The 18,946-nt window shown below is 41.4% G+C and overlaps 1 protein-coding gene and 1 long non-coding RNA gene across 3 annotated transcripts; one reads left to right on the top strand and one right to left on the bottom strand.

Moving 5' to 3' along the window:
* The first annotated feature begins 221 nt into the window (after nt 1-221).
* Nucleotides 222-15,710, top strand: serpinf1 (serpin peptidase inhibitor, clade F (alpha-2 antiplasmin, pigment epithelium derived factor), member 1). 2 transcript variants are annotated; one of them, XM_056262162.1, is made up of 8 exons: nt 222-356; nt 1,355-1,418; nt 1,500-1,689; nt 1,824-1,979; nt 2,577-2,780; nt 3,092-3,231; nt 15,059-15,269; nt 15,359-15,710. In XM_056262162.1, the coding sequence occupies exons 2-8, from the start codon at nt 1,356-1,358 to the stop codon at nt 15,622-15,624; spliced, it is 1,230 nt and encodes a 409-aa protein (XP_056118137.1). In that variant the 5' UTR covers nt 222-356; nt 1,355; the 3' UTR covers nt 15,625-15,710. The 2 variants fall into 2 exon arrangements, with proteins under 2 accessions (XP_056118137.1, XP_056118136.1); XM_056262161.1 differs by lacking the exon at nt 222-356 and adding an exon at nt 697-733.
* Nucleotides 15,609-17,482, bottom strand: LOC130095426 (uncharacterized). Its single transcript, XR_008808107.1, has 2 exons — nt 17,387-17,482; nt 15,609-15,710 (listed from the first exon to the last, which is right to left on the bottom strand). It is a non-coding gene; the product is annotated as an uncharacterized LOC130095426 (long non-coding RNA).
* Nucleotides 17,483-18,946: the final 1,464 nt, after the last annotated feature.

Below are 18,946 nucleotides of genomic sequence, written 5' to 3'. Positions count from 1 at the left end.
TAATTGTATGCTATGATTGTCATCTTTGTTTGTTTGTAAGCATAAAAAAAAAAAAAAAAAAAAAAAAAAAAAAAAAACCTCTTCCGTCATCAGAACTGATATTTTCTTTCGTTGTCACATGTTGTCTACGATCAGTACGAATCCGAACAAATCTTTTGGTGAACGGAAAAGATTCGAGACTCCAGTCAATCCTCACCACTATCTCCTCAGAAGTTTCAGACCACCTTCTAGCGTCAGCAAAGGGCGGGATTCTGGGATTCTTCACTGAAACACTGCTGATGCATCTGCTCGAGCACAGTTGACAAAGACAGCTGTGAGCTGAAATCTGCACGAGACGACAGCGAAGTAGAAAACAGGTCAGACCATTTTCAAAATCAATACGTGTTGTAATCTTAGAAACACAGTTATTTCATACTACATGTATTATTATTATTTATTTATGTTTAAGCGACAGAGTTCTCTTCTTTAATAGGACTGTTCTGGCTGTTTGTAAATTCATCATATTGTATTATAAACAAAACATCTCGTTTGATTTTGGGGATAGGAATCTACTATAAAAAAAAGTGTGTAACAAAACTGCTATAGCCTATAATTTCCATATCTTTCCTTCTAAAGTTTTTTCCCCCTCCTAATGATTATTATTTATTTATTTTTTGCTGCATGCAAAGTTTCACAAATATGTCTTTTTCAGATTGTAGGTGTGGAATGTGAAGCTCAGCCCAGTGGATATGGAGTAACGCTCAGCTTTTTTACTGCGTGGCAGATGCAGTGAGGGAGCCATTTAGATGAATGTGAAAATATTAGTGTTAGGATTTTTTTTTTCCATTGATGAGCAAGAACTCAGCAAGAAAGTTTAATGGCAACCAGATGTGCTGAAGGAACGTGGGGAAGTTTTAGGCCTTGTTGGGAACTGCTGCAGGAACAATTCTTGAACCTGTTCCTAAAGTTAAAAGTTTTATGCAAAGGATGTGGTGTTAACTTATATTTTCCATTTTATTGAAAATGTTTGGGGATCATATATCATAAATCATATAGATCATAAAAAATTAATTTAGACCAAACAATTTTAGGAATAAAGAAAGATTATTTTGAATGGATCTATATAGTATTAAGTAGATGATATTTATTATTGTTATTCGGTCATTCTGTTTATAACACAAATCAGTTTATCTAATCCCAGTTTTTTTATGTATTGCTATACTGGTGGTAAAAAAAAAATGTTATTAAGAGGTTGGTGTCAAGATATATATATATTTTTTCAGATGATAAGCAACAAGATCTGCAGGTTTTTCATCTGTCACAAAACATGGAGTTGCCATCACTGATTCACAGCTTCTATCTTTGTATTTATTAGGATGAGGAAGGTAGTCCTGCTGTTTGGTTTATGGAGTCTTCTCTCCCTCTCACATGCTCAGTTGGTAAGTAGTACTTCATGAGTCCTCAGATGCTTTCTCTTCTTATGTCATTCCACTGTCTGTATCTGTCCAATCCTGCTACAGACAGATAGAGAGGAGCCTGAAGGTGAGGAAGAGGTGGTTGAACTTTTTACCACACCACGCACCAAGCTGGCTGCCGCAACCTCTGATTTTGGCTACAACCTGTTCCGTCAGCTGGCAGCACGTGACCCCAAGGCCAGCGTCTTCCTGTCTCCCACGAGTATCTCAGCAGCATTCACGCAGCTTTCAATGGGTGAGGCTCTGCTCTACTATGGAAGGTTATGCTTTTCTTGCTGTGGGGCCAATCACCCAATTTTTAAGGCTTGAATTAAGCAAGCTTAAATTCTTAAATTAAAGAGTTCTTAAATCTGGTATTATCTGTCATAGGGGCATCTGAACGAGCAGAGAAACAGATTTACAGGGCCCTCCGCTATCACACTCTGCAAGACAGTCAGCTCCATGACACGCTAAGAGACCTTCTCTCCTCACTCAGGGCACCTGCCAAGGGCTTCATGTCAGCAGAACGGATCCTTTTGGCTAGAAGTGGGAGTTTGTCATTTTGAAATGGGTGTATTTGCGTGTGTTCAAGAGTATGACAGCATTTTGGTGCCACGTAAACAAAAAAAAATCTAAGATTACGAGAATTAAGTCATAATATTTTTAGAACAAAGTTAAAATTACACAAATAAAGCAATATGGGAATAAAATCGTAGCGATACAAGATTAAAGTCATACTTTGAAAATTAAGTCATAGCATTGTGAGTTTGAAGTCGTAATATTTTGAGAATATAGTCAAACTTATTAGATCAAAGTCATAGAAATACAAGAATTGTATTCACGTAAGTCTTATCAATATGAAATTTAAGTTATTTGAAATTAATATTTTGAGAATAAAGAAAAAATCATAAAAAGTTAAACCATTGTGAGATTCAAGTCAAAATTACGAGAACAAAGTTGTACCAATACGACAATAAAGTATTCAATTTATTTATTCTTTATTCTCATAATTTTTACTTTATTCTCAAAAAATTATGACATAACTCTTGGAATCTTATTTTTTTTTTATGTGACCCTAAAGTGCTGTTGTACAAGAGAAAGAGAAGAGCTGTACATCTGTTCTTTCATCCCTGTGTGTTTCAGAACTCCGTCTCAGGCTGGAATACCTCAACAGTGTAGAGAAGCAATATGGGGTCCGGCCTCAAACTCTTGCCGGTGGAGCGCGGGACCTCAAGATTGTTAATGATTGGTTTAAACAGCAGACTGGCGGAAAAGTGGATCAAGTTGTTCCTTCCCCTCTTTCTCGTAAAACAGCTGTGCTACCTGTGGGAGCAGCCTCCTTCAATGGTAAATGGCCTCTGATTCTTTCTCCTGCTATTTTATATGTCTCATAGAGTATGTACTTTAACAGAGACAGTATAAGGGGGAGGAGATAGAACACTTATAGCAAAATGAATGTGAGCAGAAAATGTGCAATGCATTTTAACTTGGCCAACCTGAAAAAAAATTACACTTTTTTAATTGAGAGCTAATGGTTTATTGTGATATTGCTGTGACATTTAAAATGTTATTGAAGATTAATCTTCACTAAGTGTTTGAGATTTATGTCAAAATCTCCCAGCAGTGATTTGAGTGCTTTTTATTGACTCTTTTTGCAGGTAAATGGATAACTAGGTTCAGCAAAGCTAATAAGTTGGAGAACTTCCAAAGAGATGGAGAAGCGCCAACTCTCATTCCCATGATGGAGCAGGAGAATTACCCAGTGAAGATGGGTATTGACCCTGACCTTGGTTGCACGGTATCAGTACCTGTTGTATTATGCATGTACACATGTCAGTGGTTGGTGGAGCAGTGATCAAAAAAGGGCAGGATCTAAGCACAGCATTTCTTTTATTAAACACAAACTCAAAATAACAAGATACTCAGAAAACTCTGGACTAGAAAAACATGAACAGAACAACCAACAATATCCGACAAGAACAGACAATGAACTGAACAAAACACAAGGCTTAAAGGGGTCATATAATGGTACATGCACTTTTACAAGTTGATTGTACTGAAATGTGTGTTGGCAGTGCCTGTACACAACCATTATATAATGATAAAAATCCATCCAGTGTTTATTTTTTTAATATGTTATGTTTATGTTTAAATATGTCCATATGTTTTCCCCTGTCTCAAATCGAGCCGTTCGACCGTGTGACGTCACACGGTCGGACGCCCCTCCCACAATTGTTAATTGACAGCAGCGTTTCAACACAGACCCGCCCTGAGCGAGCTGTCATCATAGTCCGCCATTGTTGATAGGCTTGAGCAGAATGGCGTCTAAGTGATTGGGGTGTTCTGTTCTTGGGTGTAATAACGAACACAGCTGTCGTTTTGATGTTCCTAAATCCGAGTTTTGTTTTCGAAGGGAATATTCCCCACGATCAACGTCATTGCTTTCATGTTTGCGCGAATCATTTCTCACCAGACTGCTTTATAAACGAGGGTCAGTATAAAGCTGGTTTTGCTAAGAAGCTGCTCCTGAAAAAAAGAATCGGTACCAACTATTCGTGTTCCTGCTGAACCTCCAGAAGAAGTGATTGTAAAGTTTTATTAACCTTTTTATTAATCTTTGCAAATCGCTACCGAGGTTTACACTCAGGGGGAATGATGAATAAGGTTTACACTCAGGGTACATTACGGCATGTTTTCTATGTACGACATTCTCATATAATTTCTCAATATAATTCATAATCCCACGTTTATAATGAACAACGCGTTATGGTTATTGTGTTATTACAAACTGTGTATGCAGGTGTTAAAGTTAACGTGGTAACACTACACTAACGTCTCGGTTACGTATGTAACCCTAGTTCCCTGATAGGGAACGAGACGCTGCGTCAAACGCTGTGGGAACGCCCCTGCGTTGTGCGTCATGAAGCACGTATGGAATCAGCCCAATGGAGAGACGGAACGTCATAGGCGGGTGACGTCATCGACCAGGAAACTATAAAGCACCCCAAAAACACAAGCGCATCAGCTTCTGATAGGCCTGAAGGAGCGCTTAACGGGAATGCCGGGAGTATGGCAGAACGACGCAGCGTCTCGTTCCCTATCAGGGAACTAGGGTTACATACGTAACCGAGACGTTCCCTTTCAAGGGAACTTCGAGCTGCGTCAAACGCTGTGGGAACGCGAATACCCACGTCGCCATAGGAGCAAGTGACCGTCATGTGAGATCTAGCGCACAGCGGACGAGAGCACCTGCACGGTGAAGACCATCCAGTCGCATCACAAACCTCACTCAGGGACACTCCTGACAATAAAGCTTTGGATGCAGCCATACTCCTAGTAGAGCGGGCTCGTACAGCCAAAGGTGAAGGCTGACCAGCCGACTCATAAGCACGTGAGATAGCCTCGACCACCCACTTGCTCATTCTCTATTTAGACGCAGGACACCCTTTCCTGGGTGGCCCAAAACATACAAATAAATGTTCTGATTTCCTCCACAGGGCAGCTCTGTGGACATAAGCGTCTAACGCCCTCACTGGGCAGAGCAAATTAAGTTTCTCCTGGTCTGACGACGGAAATGGAGGAGGACAGAAAGCCTGCAGAACTGTAGGTCTAACAACATTAGTAGGGACCTTAGGAACATAACCTGGCCTAGGGTATAGAAAAGCCTTAACCATACCAGGCGAAAATTCCAGGCATGAACTGCTGGCCTCAGCCTCAAAGTGCCACGAAGGAAACGAGTTATAAGCGGGTGTCTCCCAAGAAAAACTCCACTGAAAGGGACGTGGTAAGCAACCAGTGCCGCCACATACACCTTTAGTGTGGAGGGGGATAACCCTGTGGAGAAACGCTCCTGCAGGAATTCCAGCACTGCACCCACTGGGCAGTTAACTGGGTCCTACAGGTGTTCTCCATACCAAGAAGTAAAAAGTTTTCACTTCAAAGGCATATAGCTTCCTCGTGGATGGAGCTCTGGAGTGAAGGATGGTCTCAACAACCTCGGTTGAGAGACCGGAATCTAAGAGCTGGGCCCCCTCAGAGGCCAAGCCCACAGTTTCCATACCTCTGGGCGGGGGGTGAAATATCATGCCGCCCGCCTGAGAGAGTAGATCCCTCCTGACCGGGAGCTTCAAAGGAGAGCCGTCCAGGAGAGAAACCAGGTCCGCAAACCATACTCGGGCCGGCCAGAACGGGGCTACTAATAGTAGGCTGACCCCGTCCCGGCGAACCCTCTCCAGAACTCCTGGTAGCAGAGCAATCGGGGGAAAAGCGTACAGACGTGACCTCGGCCACGGCTGCACCATAGCGTCCAAACCCCAGAGGGGCTGGATGACTGATGGAGAACCATAGACGACAGTGCGATATCTCCTTGGAAGCGAATAGGTCCGCCTCGGCGCGACCGAAACTCAACCAAAGGAGCTCCACCACCTCGGGGGTGGAGTCTCAATTCCCCCGGGCCTCGGCCCCTGCCTCGACAGAGAGTCCGCTACCACATTCAAATACCCAGGAAGATACATTGCTCTCAGTGATAGTAACTTCCCTAGGGACCACAGGAGGACCTGACGGCCAACTTGTAAAGCCGGCGAGACCGCAGGCCCCCCTGACGATTTATATAAGAGACCACCGACGTGTTGTCTGACTGAACTAGCACATGATGACCTCTCAGGTCTGCTAGGAAGTGTTTCAGAGCCTGAAACACCGCCAACATCTCTAGGCAATTTATATGCCATGATAGATGATGGTCCTGCCACAGACCTTGGGCTGGACGACCACTCATGACCGCCCCCCACCCTGTGAGGGAAGCATCCGTCGTTAGCTTTACGCGACAACAAAGAGCCCCCAGCACAGGATCTTTGGATAGGAACCAAGTTTCTTTCCACAAGACCAGAGCACGAAGGCAGCGCTGCGTGACTTTGATCGTGCGGAGTGGATTTCCCCTCGGGGAGAATCCCTTGGTCCTGAGCCACCACCGCAGCGGTCTCATGTACAACAGGCCAAGGTATAACGTTGGACACTGCTGCCATCAAACCCAACAGTTTCTGAAACTGCTTTACAGTGAGTAGCTGGCCTAGCTTTACTGTTTCAAGGCTGAAGAATCGAAGCGATGCGGGTGACCTAATCCCAAACAACGCCCAGAAAAGTGGTCTCCAGGGAAGGAGATAAACACTTTTCTTTGCATTCAGCCTCAACCCCAACTTCCTGATATGCGCGAGGACGACATCTCGATGTCGAACCGCCATCTGCTCCGTAAAGTACGGGGAGATAGCTTGCCCCCGAAGGCAAACCTCAGGAACTTCCTGTGTTGTGGAAGTATGGAAATGTGGAAGTAAGCGTCCTTTAGATCTATCGTGACAAACCAGCCCTCGGACCTGATTTGTGACACGACCTGCTTGATAGTGAGCATCTTGAATTGAGCTTCCCTACCGAGCGATTTTATAGGCGCAAATCTAAAATTGGACGCAACCCCCCATCCTACTTTGGAACGATGAAATATCGGCTGTAATAACCTAGCTCCAAACTGGGAGGAGGAACCCGTTCTATAGCCCCCTTTTGAAGGAGCGTTTTCACCTCTTGTTCCATTACCAGAGCCTGCTCGGGGCCCACACTATGGGCAGAACCCCTCTGAGTTTCGGTGGACGACACCTAAATTGGATCGCATAACCTCTTACTATTGTCTGCAGGACCCACTGAGATATTCTTGGAAGGCTTTTCCACTCTGCCAAACAAATTCTACTAAGGGTACCAGTCTCTCGAGACTGGTCTCTGGTGTAATTTGAGCAGCAAACACAGTGCCCTGTAACGGCGCACCGGCAGGGAACAACTGGTTTGAACGCTCTGAGACCCTCCTCAGAGGGAGCGAGCGTCCCTCGGGAAAGCACTCGCTACGCCCCGGCATGAAGGCGGGGTTGGTAGAACGGGCCCCTGAGGGCACCGAGGAAGAATGGGCACCGTAAAAAGAGGTGAACACCTTTCTCCCTCGATGGGGACCACCCTTAGTGTCAGAGGCGGCGAGCGTCCCTCGGGAAAGCGCTCGCCGGGACCGTCTGCGCCCCGGCATGAAGGCGGGGTTGGCAGAACGGGCCCCTGAGGGCACCGAGGAAGAATGGGCACCGTAAAAAGAGGTGAACACCTTTCTCCCTCGATGGGGACCACCCTCACTTTTTTTTTTTTTTTCTCTTCAGAGGAGGCGAGCGTCCCTCGGGAAAGCGCTCGCCGGGACCGTCTGCGCCCCGGCATGAAGGCGGGGTTGGCAGAACGGGCCCCTGAGGGCACCGAGGAAGAATGGGCACCGTAAAAAGAGGTGAACACCTTTCTCCCTCGGTGGAGACCGCCCTCAGCATAACCAATATAACTGGCCTCAAAACAGTTCTATTGCTTTTTATTTTTTATTTATTTATATATATATATATATATATATATATTATATTATATTTATTTTTCAAAAAGCTTTGGCTGAGAGTGCCGCGTCTGATCCCACTGTCCAGCAGGGGGAGCGCAAGACGCGATACTCTGCTTTGCTGCGCCTATGCGATGAGCTCGTGGACGGCCGGGGCTGCTCCCGCCCAGCAGCCCCGTGGACGTGAACTTTTAATGGAGAAACCTTTTAAAAGCTGCTGCCTGCTTCTTTTCTTCCTGAAATTATCAATGACAGTATTAACTAAGTCACTGAATAACCCCGCAGGGGAGAGAGGATCATCTAAAAGAAAGCTTTCTCTTTCTGTTTCATGTTGGAAAAAAATCATTTTACCACAAATCGGCAGCCTGACGCAGTTCTCGAACCACGTCAGTACTGCCTCCTCACTCACGCTCACGTCCTTTAGCAAATCAGCCTGGTATATGCCTGCAATATAGACATTGTATGCAGACACGACGCAGCCTGACCTGCCGCCAAATACACTTTACAAAGCCGAAATATTTCATAATGGCTTGGAAGGTAATGCCGGTGCTTTAAATGACAATGCAGCCTAGGAAGAGAGATAGCTCGCAAGCGTCTCTTCTACCCGCGGCAAAGCGCCGTCTTTTCTTTTCAAAACCCTAGCCCCCGCTAAATCTGAATATGTGAATGATTGGGGGCTAAAATTATATCAGAAGCCTGCTTCTTCCATAATCTCGACACCTCAGTATGGAGATCATGAAAAAAAACGGCAAGCACCGGCATGGAGGTTGCACACGGGAAGGGAGAAATCTTTCATCTAACTTAGATTTAATAACAGACTCCTGCCTATAGCCACTGGCCACTCAATGCTTAGTTCTGATACAGCTCGAGTGAGAACCTCCATGAGCTCTTCGCTTTCGGGAGTGTTAGGTGGCGAGTCCTCCACATCTCCCTCATCAATACTGCTATTTTTATCTCCTAGTTTTTATAACTAACGTTAGATAGTGCAGTACTGGTGCCTCAGCCCGGGCGGAAGAAACCGCAGAGCGTGCTTCCAAACCGGGCTGAGACACTGGATCTAACAGGTAAAGGCAGAGATAAGGCAGAGCCCGTCTCTAACCCTGCTGAAAGATCCATTTGCGATCCCCACGATAAGCGTCGCCGCTCAGCCTCGGCAGAAGCGGGACTCGAACCGCGGGGAGCGCGCACCGAGCACTCTCCTCAAAGAGCGCCCGGCGGGAGCGGAGCGTCCATAACAGACGCTCGCAATGCTCGCATCCAGCCCCCTCGAGAGCTGACTGGGCATGCTGCACTCCCAAACAAACAACACAAAGAACGTGTGTATCCCCGCCCGTTAGGTAGCGCGAGCAGGGAGGAACACACTTCTTAAATGCCGTTCGCTCGCCATAGTCTCTCATACAAAATTGTTTGTGTGGTGTAAATGTGATAACTCCTGCCTAGCAAATACTAAAGACAGACACAGTGTTTACATTCAGACAGATTCACATATAGCGCAACTGAAGGCACAGAAGCTGATGCGCTTGTGTTTTTGGGGTGCTTTATAGTTTCCTGGTCGATGACGTCACCCGCCTATGACGTTCCGTCTCTCCATTGGGCTGATTCCATACGTGCTTCATGACGCACAACGCAGGGGCGTTCCCACAGCGTTTGACGCAGCTCGAAGTTTCCTTGAAAGGGAAGCTTACTTTTGTAGATGGTTTATAACGGTGTCTGTTACTGATTAAGAAGTAATGTCAAAAAATCTAATTGATACGGTTGCACAGATGTGTCCTCAAGAGACTCCCGCTGCCATTCTTTCTACAAAATATACCCTCAACTGTTGTCAAGGCAACACTTCACATGTGTTGTGTCAAAACACCCCACAGAACAGAGAGGCGGGGTGAGAAAAACTCATTATCATTTAAAGACAAAGGCACTTAAATGGCGTGCTCAAAACAGAGCTGTTTTTGACCAGTAAAATTAGTGTTTTCTTACAATACTAATGAGAATTTTTAATTAAAGTATATTACAAACTTTTCATTTAGACCCTAAAGAATCATATTAACTTGTATAAAAATGGCATTATAAGACCCCTTTAAAATAGAGCAAACTAATCAATCAACGAAACAAGCCACAGTTCACACTTAATCAATCAATGAGAAACCAACTAAAACAAACTGAAACATAGAAAACTGAACTCCTGAAACCCGTCAAACCCACCCAAAATAGAAACCATAGAAACAAAGAAATACGGGTTACCCCTAACACTTATTATATTACAGAATTCATGCTCTTATGCTTTAATGCTCACCAAGGCTGCAGTTATTTGATCAAAATTACAGTAAAAATTCCAGTAATATAATTCCAGTAATATTGTGAAATATTATTACAATTTAAAATGTGCCATTTTAAAATGTGATTTATTCTTGTTATGGCAAAACTTAATTTTCAGCAACCATTACTCCAGTATTCAGTGTGACATGATCCTTCAGAAATCTAACATGCTCAAGTATTATCAATTATTATTGGTGCTCTATTATTAATTATGGACTTTATTATTATCAATGCTAATAATTTTTTGCCCCATAATATTTTTGTGAAAAACGTGATAGATTTTTTTTCTTGGATGAATAGAATTTTATTTGAAATATAAATATTTTGTAACATTATAAATGTGTTTACTGTCACTTTTGATCAATTTATTGTGTCCTTTCTGAATATTTTTATATTTTATAATCTTTTAAAAAAAATCTTACCCTAAACTTTTAAATTGTAATATATCATGGTTCCGCAAAAATATTAAGTAGCTCTCTCTCTCTCTCTCTCTCTCTCTCTCTCTCTCTCTCTCTCTCTCTCTCTCTCTCTCTCTCTCTCTCTCTCTCTCTCTCTCTCTCTCTCTCTCTCTATATATATATATATATATATATATATATATATACACTCACCGGCCACTTTATTAGGTACCCCATGCTAGTAACGGGTTGGACCCCCTTTTGCCTTCAGAACTGCCTTAATTCTTCGTGGCATAGATTCAACAAGGTGCTGGAAGCATTCCTCAGGGAGTTTGGTCCATATTGACATGATGGCATCACACAGTTGCCGCAGATTTGTCGGCTGCACATCCATGATGCGAATCTCCCGTTCCACCACATCCCAAAGATGCTCTATTGGGTTGAGATCTGGTGACTGTGGAGGCCATTTTAGTACAGTGAACTCATTGTCATGTTCAAGAAACCAATTTGAAATGATTAGAGCTTTGTGACATGGTGGAAGTAGCCATCAGAGGATGGGTACATGGTGGCCATAAAGGGATGGACATGGTCAGAAACAATGCTCAGGTAGGCCGTGGCATTTAAACGATGCCCAATTGGCACTAAGGGGCCTAAAGTGTGCCAGGAAAACATCCCCCACACCATTACACCACCACCACCAGCCTGCACAGTGGTAACAAGGCATGATGGTTCCATGTTCTCATTCTGTTTACGCCGAATTCTGACTCTAACATCTGAATGTCTCAACAGAAATCGAGACTCATCAGACCAGGCAACATTTTTCCAGTCTTCAACTGTTCAATTTTGGTGAGCTCTTGCAAATTGTAGCCTCTTTTTCCTATTTGTAGTGGAGATGAGTGGTACCCGGTGGAGTCTTCTGCTGTTGTAGCCCATCCGCCTCAAGGTTGTGCGTGTTGTGGCTTCACAAATGCTTTGCTGCATACCTCGGTTGTAACGAGTGGTTATTTCAGTCACTGTTGCCCTTCTATCAGCTCGAACCAGTCTGGCCATTCTCCTCTGACCTCTGGCATCAACAAGGCATTTCCGCCCACAGAACTGCCGCTCACTGGATGTTTTTTCTTTTTCGGACCATTCTCTGTAAACCCTAGAGATGGTTGTGCGTGAAAATCCCAGTAGATTAGCAGTTTCTGAAATACTCAGACCAGCCCTTCTGGCACCAACAATCATGCCACGTTCAAAGTCACTCAAATCACCTTTCTTCCCCATACTGATGCTCGGTTTGAACTGCAGGAGATTGTCTTGACCATGTCTACATGCCTAAATGCACTGAGTTGCCGCCCTGTGATTGGCTGCTTAGAAATTAAGTTTTAACGAGCAGTTGGACAGGTGTACCTAATAAAGTGGCCGGTGAGTGTATATATATATATATATATATATATATATATATATAGTGTGTGTATGTATGTGTGATATATAATAATAATGAATGTAATATATAATATAAGATAGATGTAGACCAGTATACTGGTCCAATACTACCGGTATAAGGTTTCCATACAACTGCACACAAACATCACACAATTGTATTATGAACATGCCACATTTGAACATGTGGAAATATGAAAATGATTGTACTGCTGCTAGGTTTGAAGACAGTATTTTTGGTGGATAACAAGTTAAAAATTGGACTGCTCCTCATACAATACAGAGTTCCTCATACAATACAGAGCACACATAATAGTAACTTTGATGATATCTATTTATAAAGTTCTGTCATGAAACTCTAGATGGCGCAGGGTGATGGGTCCTTAACTCAATCTGCTTGCAATCACATCATTCTCTAATAGGGCACAGCTGATTGGTTCCTGCTGTATCAGTAGCCAATGGGCTTGCTGCTCTACCTTCAAATACTGGTCAGCATTTTCTGTAGCAGTTGCAGCGTGCTTTCAGAAATCCTCTGAATTTCATCATCTAAGATAAGTGAACGGTCTTTCTTATGCAATGTCGCCATGCATATTGCGTGGTCTGCTTTATTAATTCCTTATGAAGTAACCATACACAAGGTTTAAAATCATCTATCATTTTAACAGTCCCGTTTTAAAGCTTAGAGTGAATTTCTTAGCAAATAAGCAGCTGTCAAAGCATTGCTGGTAGTGATGGCGAGATGAAGCTTCATAAAGCATTGAAGCGTTTCATCCAATTGGTTCACTCATGTGCCGAAGCTTCATGGTGCTTCATTTGCTCTATTGTGCCATCAAGTGGACAATAAATGTAAAACGTGCAGTGTGATTATAATGACACTATGGCTTTGGTGTCTGAAGCATTGAATGAATTGAATGAAGAAAAAGAAGCTTGAATAGATCGCTAACAAACTCGCAAAGTCCCAAGTCCACAAAATGTGAGGGGGAATCCATTGCATTTTGCTGGCCCTTATATTTCAAATAGACCGCCAAACCGCGAACCACTTCCTGAAGCAGTCACGTGGCACAGGCGGCTCGCGAGGCTTCAAACGTCACCACATACGTCACCGACACAAGCCTCGATACGCGCTTCACAGAAATCATCCCGGATTACTCGACACACGCTTCGAAGCCTCGATACGGGAGGACACATCACTATCTGCAGAATGGAGTGCTTCATAGCGCTAATATGAATGGTTGTCACAAGCAGTTGCCAATAATGTGAGGAGAGGATCTGGGTAAAGCAGTAAACAGTCCTTTTATTCAATCAAATCACTAGAAACAAAATAATAAAACAGGATCAGAACAACTGGTTAAAATGCAACGTAAACTGACAATCAACTGAAAGAAACCCAGAGCTTAAATACCCAAGCAAACTAATCAAGAAAACGAGACACACCTGAATCAAACAATGAGAAACCAAGGTAACTGAACAGCAAATGAAATTGATTGAAAACAAATACACAGAACTGAAATACACAACCAAAACCGGATTATGTTTTGGTGGTAGATCTTCTGGGGGCGACTGAATCATCACCGCTGTCATCTCCTTTGTTATCTGCGTTATGGGGGATTTTCTATGACATACACTTGGCTTGTATTGTTCAGCCTTCATTGTCACCTGCTCAATTGAGGTGTAATTTATGTGTGGTATTTTGTACAGCAGCAGCGTCTTGTATTTATGTATGTATTGGCAGTAGCAAGTCCTGTCAGCAGCAGCAATAACAGCGATTTAAAAGGGAAAAAAAAACAGCCTGCATCTGCTATATTACTCCTTTTGTGTTCCATTGATTTAAGTCATGCAACATATATGAGGGCACGTAATGTCAGAATTGGAAATGGAGTTTCTATTTTTTTTTTTATGGAATACGGCAGTATTTATAATATTATGATGATTATCCCTGTACATTACTTTGCAAAATTCAAATGCCCTTGTAATCTTTAATTTGAGTAACTTCCCCTCCCTCTTGCAACTACCTCTCTTCTCTTGACTTGTTTGCTTGCACAAAAGTGGGACAACGTGTCACTCACATGTGATCTCAGCAATAGCAATACTCAAAAAATGTTCTTGTTCGAGAAGCCGTATCAATCAGAAATATACACTGCCAGGCACCACAAAAAAGTCGCTGTTCGGATTTGAATAGGCAAATGCTTAAGAGTCTATGATTGGATCATTATTACAGTGATTATCATGTTTCTAGCATGTTATATGTTTGGGAACAGTTCTTTTAACCCTAATTGATGGAGTGTGTAGCTTTTCTTTTCTTAAACAATCATGTAGCGAGACACATCATGGCCATATTCCAGATTGACAATGTCAAGATTCTTCAGGCTCAAACTGTGAAAGAATGGTTGGGAGGGAACATAAAGTCCAGACCTTAAAATCATTGAAAGTCTTTGGGATGTGCTGGAGAAGACTTTACAGAGTGCTTGACTCCTGCATTGTCAATACAAGATCTTGACCAAAAATTGATGGAAAATAACATCACAACTTTTAATTCCATCAAGAGGTGCATACATTTTTGGTCAAAATAAATGTCCCCCAAAATATAACATGCTATAAACATAATTCACAGTAATAATGATCCTGTTATAGACTCTTAAGTATTTGCCTATTTAAATCCAAAAAGCAACTTTTTTTTTTTGATAGTAAGTGTGTCACAATAGAGAAGAAAAGACTATCAAAACTTCTGTTTGATGCCAACTTTGAAGGTGAACTCAGTAAGTTTTTGTCAAGTCATCATGGAATTACACTGACACCCAGTGGTGTGGAGGCAGCACCATGCAAACGTTTTTGGTTGCCAATGCAACTGTAGAAATGTCCAGTACATTTTTCTCATTTTGAATTATATATTGGCTAGGTATGTAGGTGTTGCCTTTTTAATTACAAACAGCAGTAAATACTCTTAATGAGTTAAATTGGCTAATACCTTTGCCTTTTTGTAAGCCTAAGGAAGGTCAGTTGACCTAAACCAAGTAATGATGCAAGTTTGAGTAGTACTGTATGTGGGATCTATACTTTTTTTTTTTTTTGATTTGCTATGTGCTCATCTCATACAGATAGCCCAGGTTCCTATGGAGGATGGAGTGAGCATGTATTTCTTCTTGCCCGATGAGGTGACTCAGAATCTGACTCTAATAGAGGAAGCACTTACAGCTGAATTTGTCCAGGACCTCTCCAATACCCTCCACGCAGTGCAGGTGCTGCTTACTCTTCCTGTTATCAAACTCAGCTACAGGACAGACCTGCTGCCTTCCCTCTCTGACATGGGTGAGACACAAGCACCATTCCACAGTTTTTGCTAGCTAATCAGTTTTGTTTACTTATAAAATAGTTACTAATCATTTTCCTTTGTTCAGGTCTGTCTGAATGGTTGGCAGAGACAGACCTTATCAAAATCACCAGTCAGCCAGTCAAGTTAAATGGCGTCCAACATAAGGTTGTCATGGAGACGGCTCCAGAGGGTACAGAGTATGCCAGCACCACCCCCACTGCCAAAGGCCAATCGCTGGCTCTAACGTATCGCGTGGACCGGCCTTTCCTCTTTCTAGTCAGGGATGAGCCATCAGGGGCACTTCTTTTCATTGGGAAAGTGCTGAACCCAAGTGACTTGAAAAGGGTATGAGAAAGACATACACATACGTTCATAAAAACAAACAAATGAGAGACCAGCGACTTTATATGTGTTAATTTTTGCCCAAATCTATTAACCTGTTAAGCTTCAAGCCCATTTTTGAAAAATCCCCAGATATGGCATTCCCAAACTGAAACAGATACAGTTCATGAACCCTTTGTACTAAAAGCACAAGTAAGATCTCATTTGAAAGCTGACACCTGGAAGTTTATTGTAAATGTAGAATTAATTATTATCATAATGAAAAAAATAGTTATAAATAGCTTCAAAGTTTTGTAAAGTTATTATACATTTATTTTTATGAAACATCTTCATGAAAATAAAATTGAAGTTGGCATTGTAGCAATCTAGAAATGCACTGCAGCTAAAGCCACATGTCTGGCCATGTTATATTTAAAATTTGAAGATGATAAGTCTAAAACTCTGTATTTAGTTCAATGTTTTTCAAGATCATGTCATATGACTTTATTTTGATTAGACTGGTGTTTATTGTTTTCTTATAAGCATCTATTCAGTCTATTGCCTCTATTGTTTTGTGATGCAAAAACGAGCCCCATTCAGTCTCAGTCTCCCCTGCACATATTCACACCTCTCCAGCCAGTTTATTGCTCTAAATATGCTTTTCTTTTGTCTGCATTATAATCACTAACGACTAGCAATTCACACTGTTTCAATCCCTCATTTATTTTATAAAAGTTCTCACTTCACAGTGAAACTGTATCAAATGCCCTTTTTGAAAAACGAAACATTTCAGTAAGCATTCTTATTTAGAAAAAAATCATAAAAATTACACCGAAGTAAGGTAGCAGGTGCTCAGTACTAGCTAGCATGTTAGCTTAGCACACCATCAATACACGACAATTTATGAGAATAAAACTATGTTTGTTCTCCAAACTTACTTTATAGCGCAAGTCGAGTGTTTTAAATAACTTTCTGTAATCTGATTTGGCTTCAGATAAAAAAATCAGATAGAAAATATATTATTTTATTGTATTCTGCACAATTTGAAAGTCTATCTCGATTAGCATTACATTATACATATAATCAATTATTATGAAAATACCTGACATGACTCGAAGAACACAGGTAAATCAAATATCATTGCAATCATGTTTATTGTCTTCAAAACATCTTTATCTGCACTTTACAGCGATCTCGGATAGCTTTGTTGTGGCAGGACTTCCTGAATGTCACATGATTATGGCTCTTCTTCATGTGATCCATATATTATGGACTTCTGTTCAAACAGCGCCCTCACTTTCAGGATGAATTGATAACACAGTACAGAGTATACAGCGCTCAAAATGATTACATCGACGCATTTGGGTATAAATTCAATAAATATTATTCCTGTCTATAGAAGTCTAATGTAAAGCTATGAGAATCTATCAATATTTCTCCAAATCTGCACATGTTTGAGCTAAAAGCCCTGAGGGACGTTGTTTTGTCAAGCGCTGTCATGACGATCGCACGGGAGTTTTTTTCTGAATGAGACCGGCTGAGGCTCATAATTCATATTAAAGGTAACGACTCATTTTTTAATTTCATAACTCCTGACACAAATTAAGACATAACTGTCACTATAAGTTTCTCAGAATACAATAGTGGTCAAATACTGAATCTTGAGTCTTATATCTTTTTAATGATGTATAGTTTGTCAAGGTATAACATTAAATCTGATAGTATATTTGAACTAAATAAATAAAAAAACGCTTCAGTGCGCCGACGCTCTGGAGACGGTTAAGAGGTTAACAAGAAATAAATATTTTACATATCTTCACTTACATGGGCATTTCGAGCAAAAACTATCAATACAAACATTAGGGGCTTTCGCACCGGGTAGTTCTAGAAACTTCAAACCATTAAAAGGGTGGTTCCCAGATAACTAATGGTTCCCTTAGGAACATTTTCCTGGTTGCATTCGCACCGATAGGTACTCTGAAGTGACATAAGCCGCGCTTGTTGTGATTTTTCTTTTGACGGTGTGGCGGACCTTTATTTTGAAGGCGCTGAAAACGACTGCGCCTGAGCTAACAGTGCTCGCATTCTCAGTCTATATTAGTTTACTATCTGTCTAACAGTCCTGTCTAATACGTTATTATATAGAACTGTTATACAAAGAAAGTAGACAGCATATGAAAAGGTATTGGCATATGCCGTGTGGTTGATGTCCAGTGTTGCTAGCTGAGCAGAAATGCAAAATCACGTTTGGCTTGGTCCCCTCAAAGTAGCGTTGAATTTTCTCCTTGGAAAACAGTGATAGATTGGGCCTCTTAACCTTTATGCTATGTTTGTGGAGTTAGTTTCTAGAGTAAATATATAGGCTATAATCTGTTTACACTGCTTTTTTTTTTTTAAATGGCTTGTGCTGGTGTTTCACATGCGTTCAGCCAATCAGTGTACATTAACATCACTGGTAGTACCGGTAGTAGTTTAAGACCCTACTCTGAAGTAGGAGCTAAATTTGTTCTTCCAAAAGGAGTTCCTAGAACTAAAATCGTTCCTAGTTCCTGTGGTGTGAACGTGCCAAAATCTGGGTACTTATGCCAATAGTTCTAAGAACTATGAAAAGGTTCCTCCGATGTGAAAGCCCCTATTAGTATGTGTACAAAATTCACAGTCATTTTACATCTTTTTACATTTACATTAACATCAACAGTTATGATGTTAAGGTCCATTTGTGCTTTTTATTAAGGATATTTTATCTATAGACTCAGATGTTCTGGATCTTGGCCATGCAATCTAAATTAGTTCTGCCACATAAGGACTTGACACTCATAAATCTAACAAACTTTTCACACGTTCGCAAAAAATCCCTCGGGTATTAACAGCTGCTATGTTTATGAAATTGAGTATGCATCTCAAAAGCATGTTGTAATGGCAATCATTTTTTGTATAACATTTTATTTGAGTGTTTGATACATGTATCGATACATGTCGAGTGTTCGATACATACTTATGTCTTTACTTAGCAGTCCCTCAGCAATGTTTAAATTAACTTCAAATTAATTTCAGTTGACATTCCCATATGTACATTTACTACCAGCAAGATTATTCTCAATGTGTATAGTATGTTGGCTAAAATAAAAAAAGTAAATAAAAAATAAAAAACTCTTGCAATCAGTATCTTCTTGTCCCTTAAATTTTGTTTATTCAAATGCTTGAACAAGTGAAATGACAGATAGATAGAAAAATTGCAAACACTGTTTCTTAGTAACTATTTGGTTTGAATTTAAATTATCCAGCTCTAAGTTCAAGTTTTTTTGTTTGTGTGAGCATTCAAACCACTGAAGGCAAGGCCAATAAGCATCAG

The sequence above is a fragment of the Rhinichthys klamathensis genome, unplaced genomic scaffold, assembly GCF_029890125.1.
Source record: "Rhinichthys klamathensis goyatoka isolate OS25496 unplaced genomic scaffold, OSU_Roscu_1.1 h1tg000191l_1, whole genome shotgun sequence".
Lineage (NCBI taxonomy): Eukaryota > Metazoa > Chordata > Actinopteri > Cypriniformes > Leuciscidae > Rhinichthys > Rhinichthys klamathensis.
This window is presented reverse-complemented; position numbering and strand designations above follow the sequence as displayed.

What these genes read in the sequence shown, in the direction of transcription:
- serpinf1 (XM_056262161.1), top strand. An exon ending in CCCTCTCACATGCTCAGTTG is followed by an intron (nt 1,419 to 1,499) that starts GTAAGTAGTACT and finishes ATCCTGCTACAG; the next exon opens with ACAGATAGAGAGGAGCCTGA. An exon ending in GGGAGCAGCCTCCTTCAATG is followed by an intron (nt 2,781 to 3,091) that starts GTAAATGGCCTC and finishes CTCTTTTTGCAG; the next exon opens with GTAAATGGATAACTAGGTTC.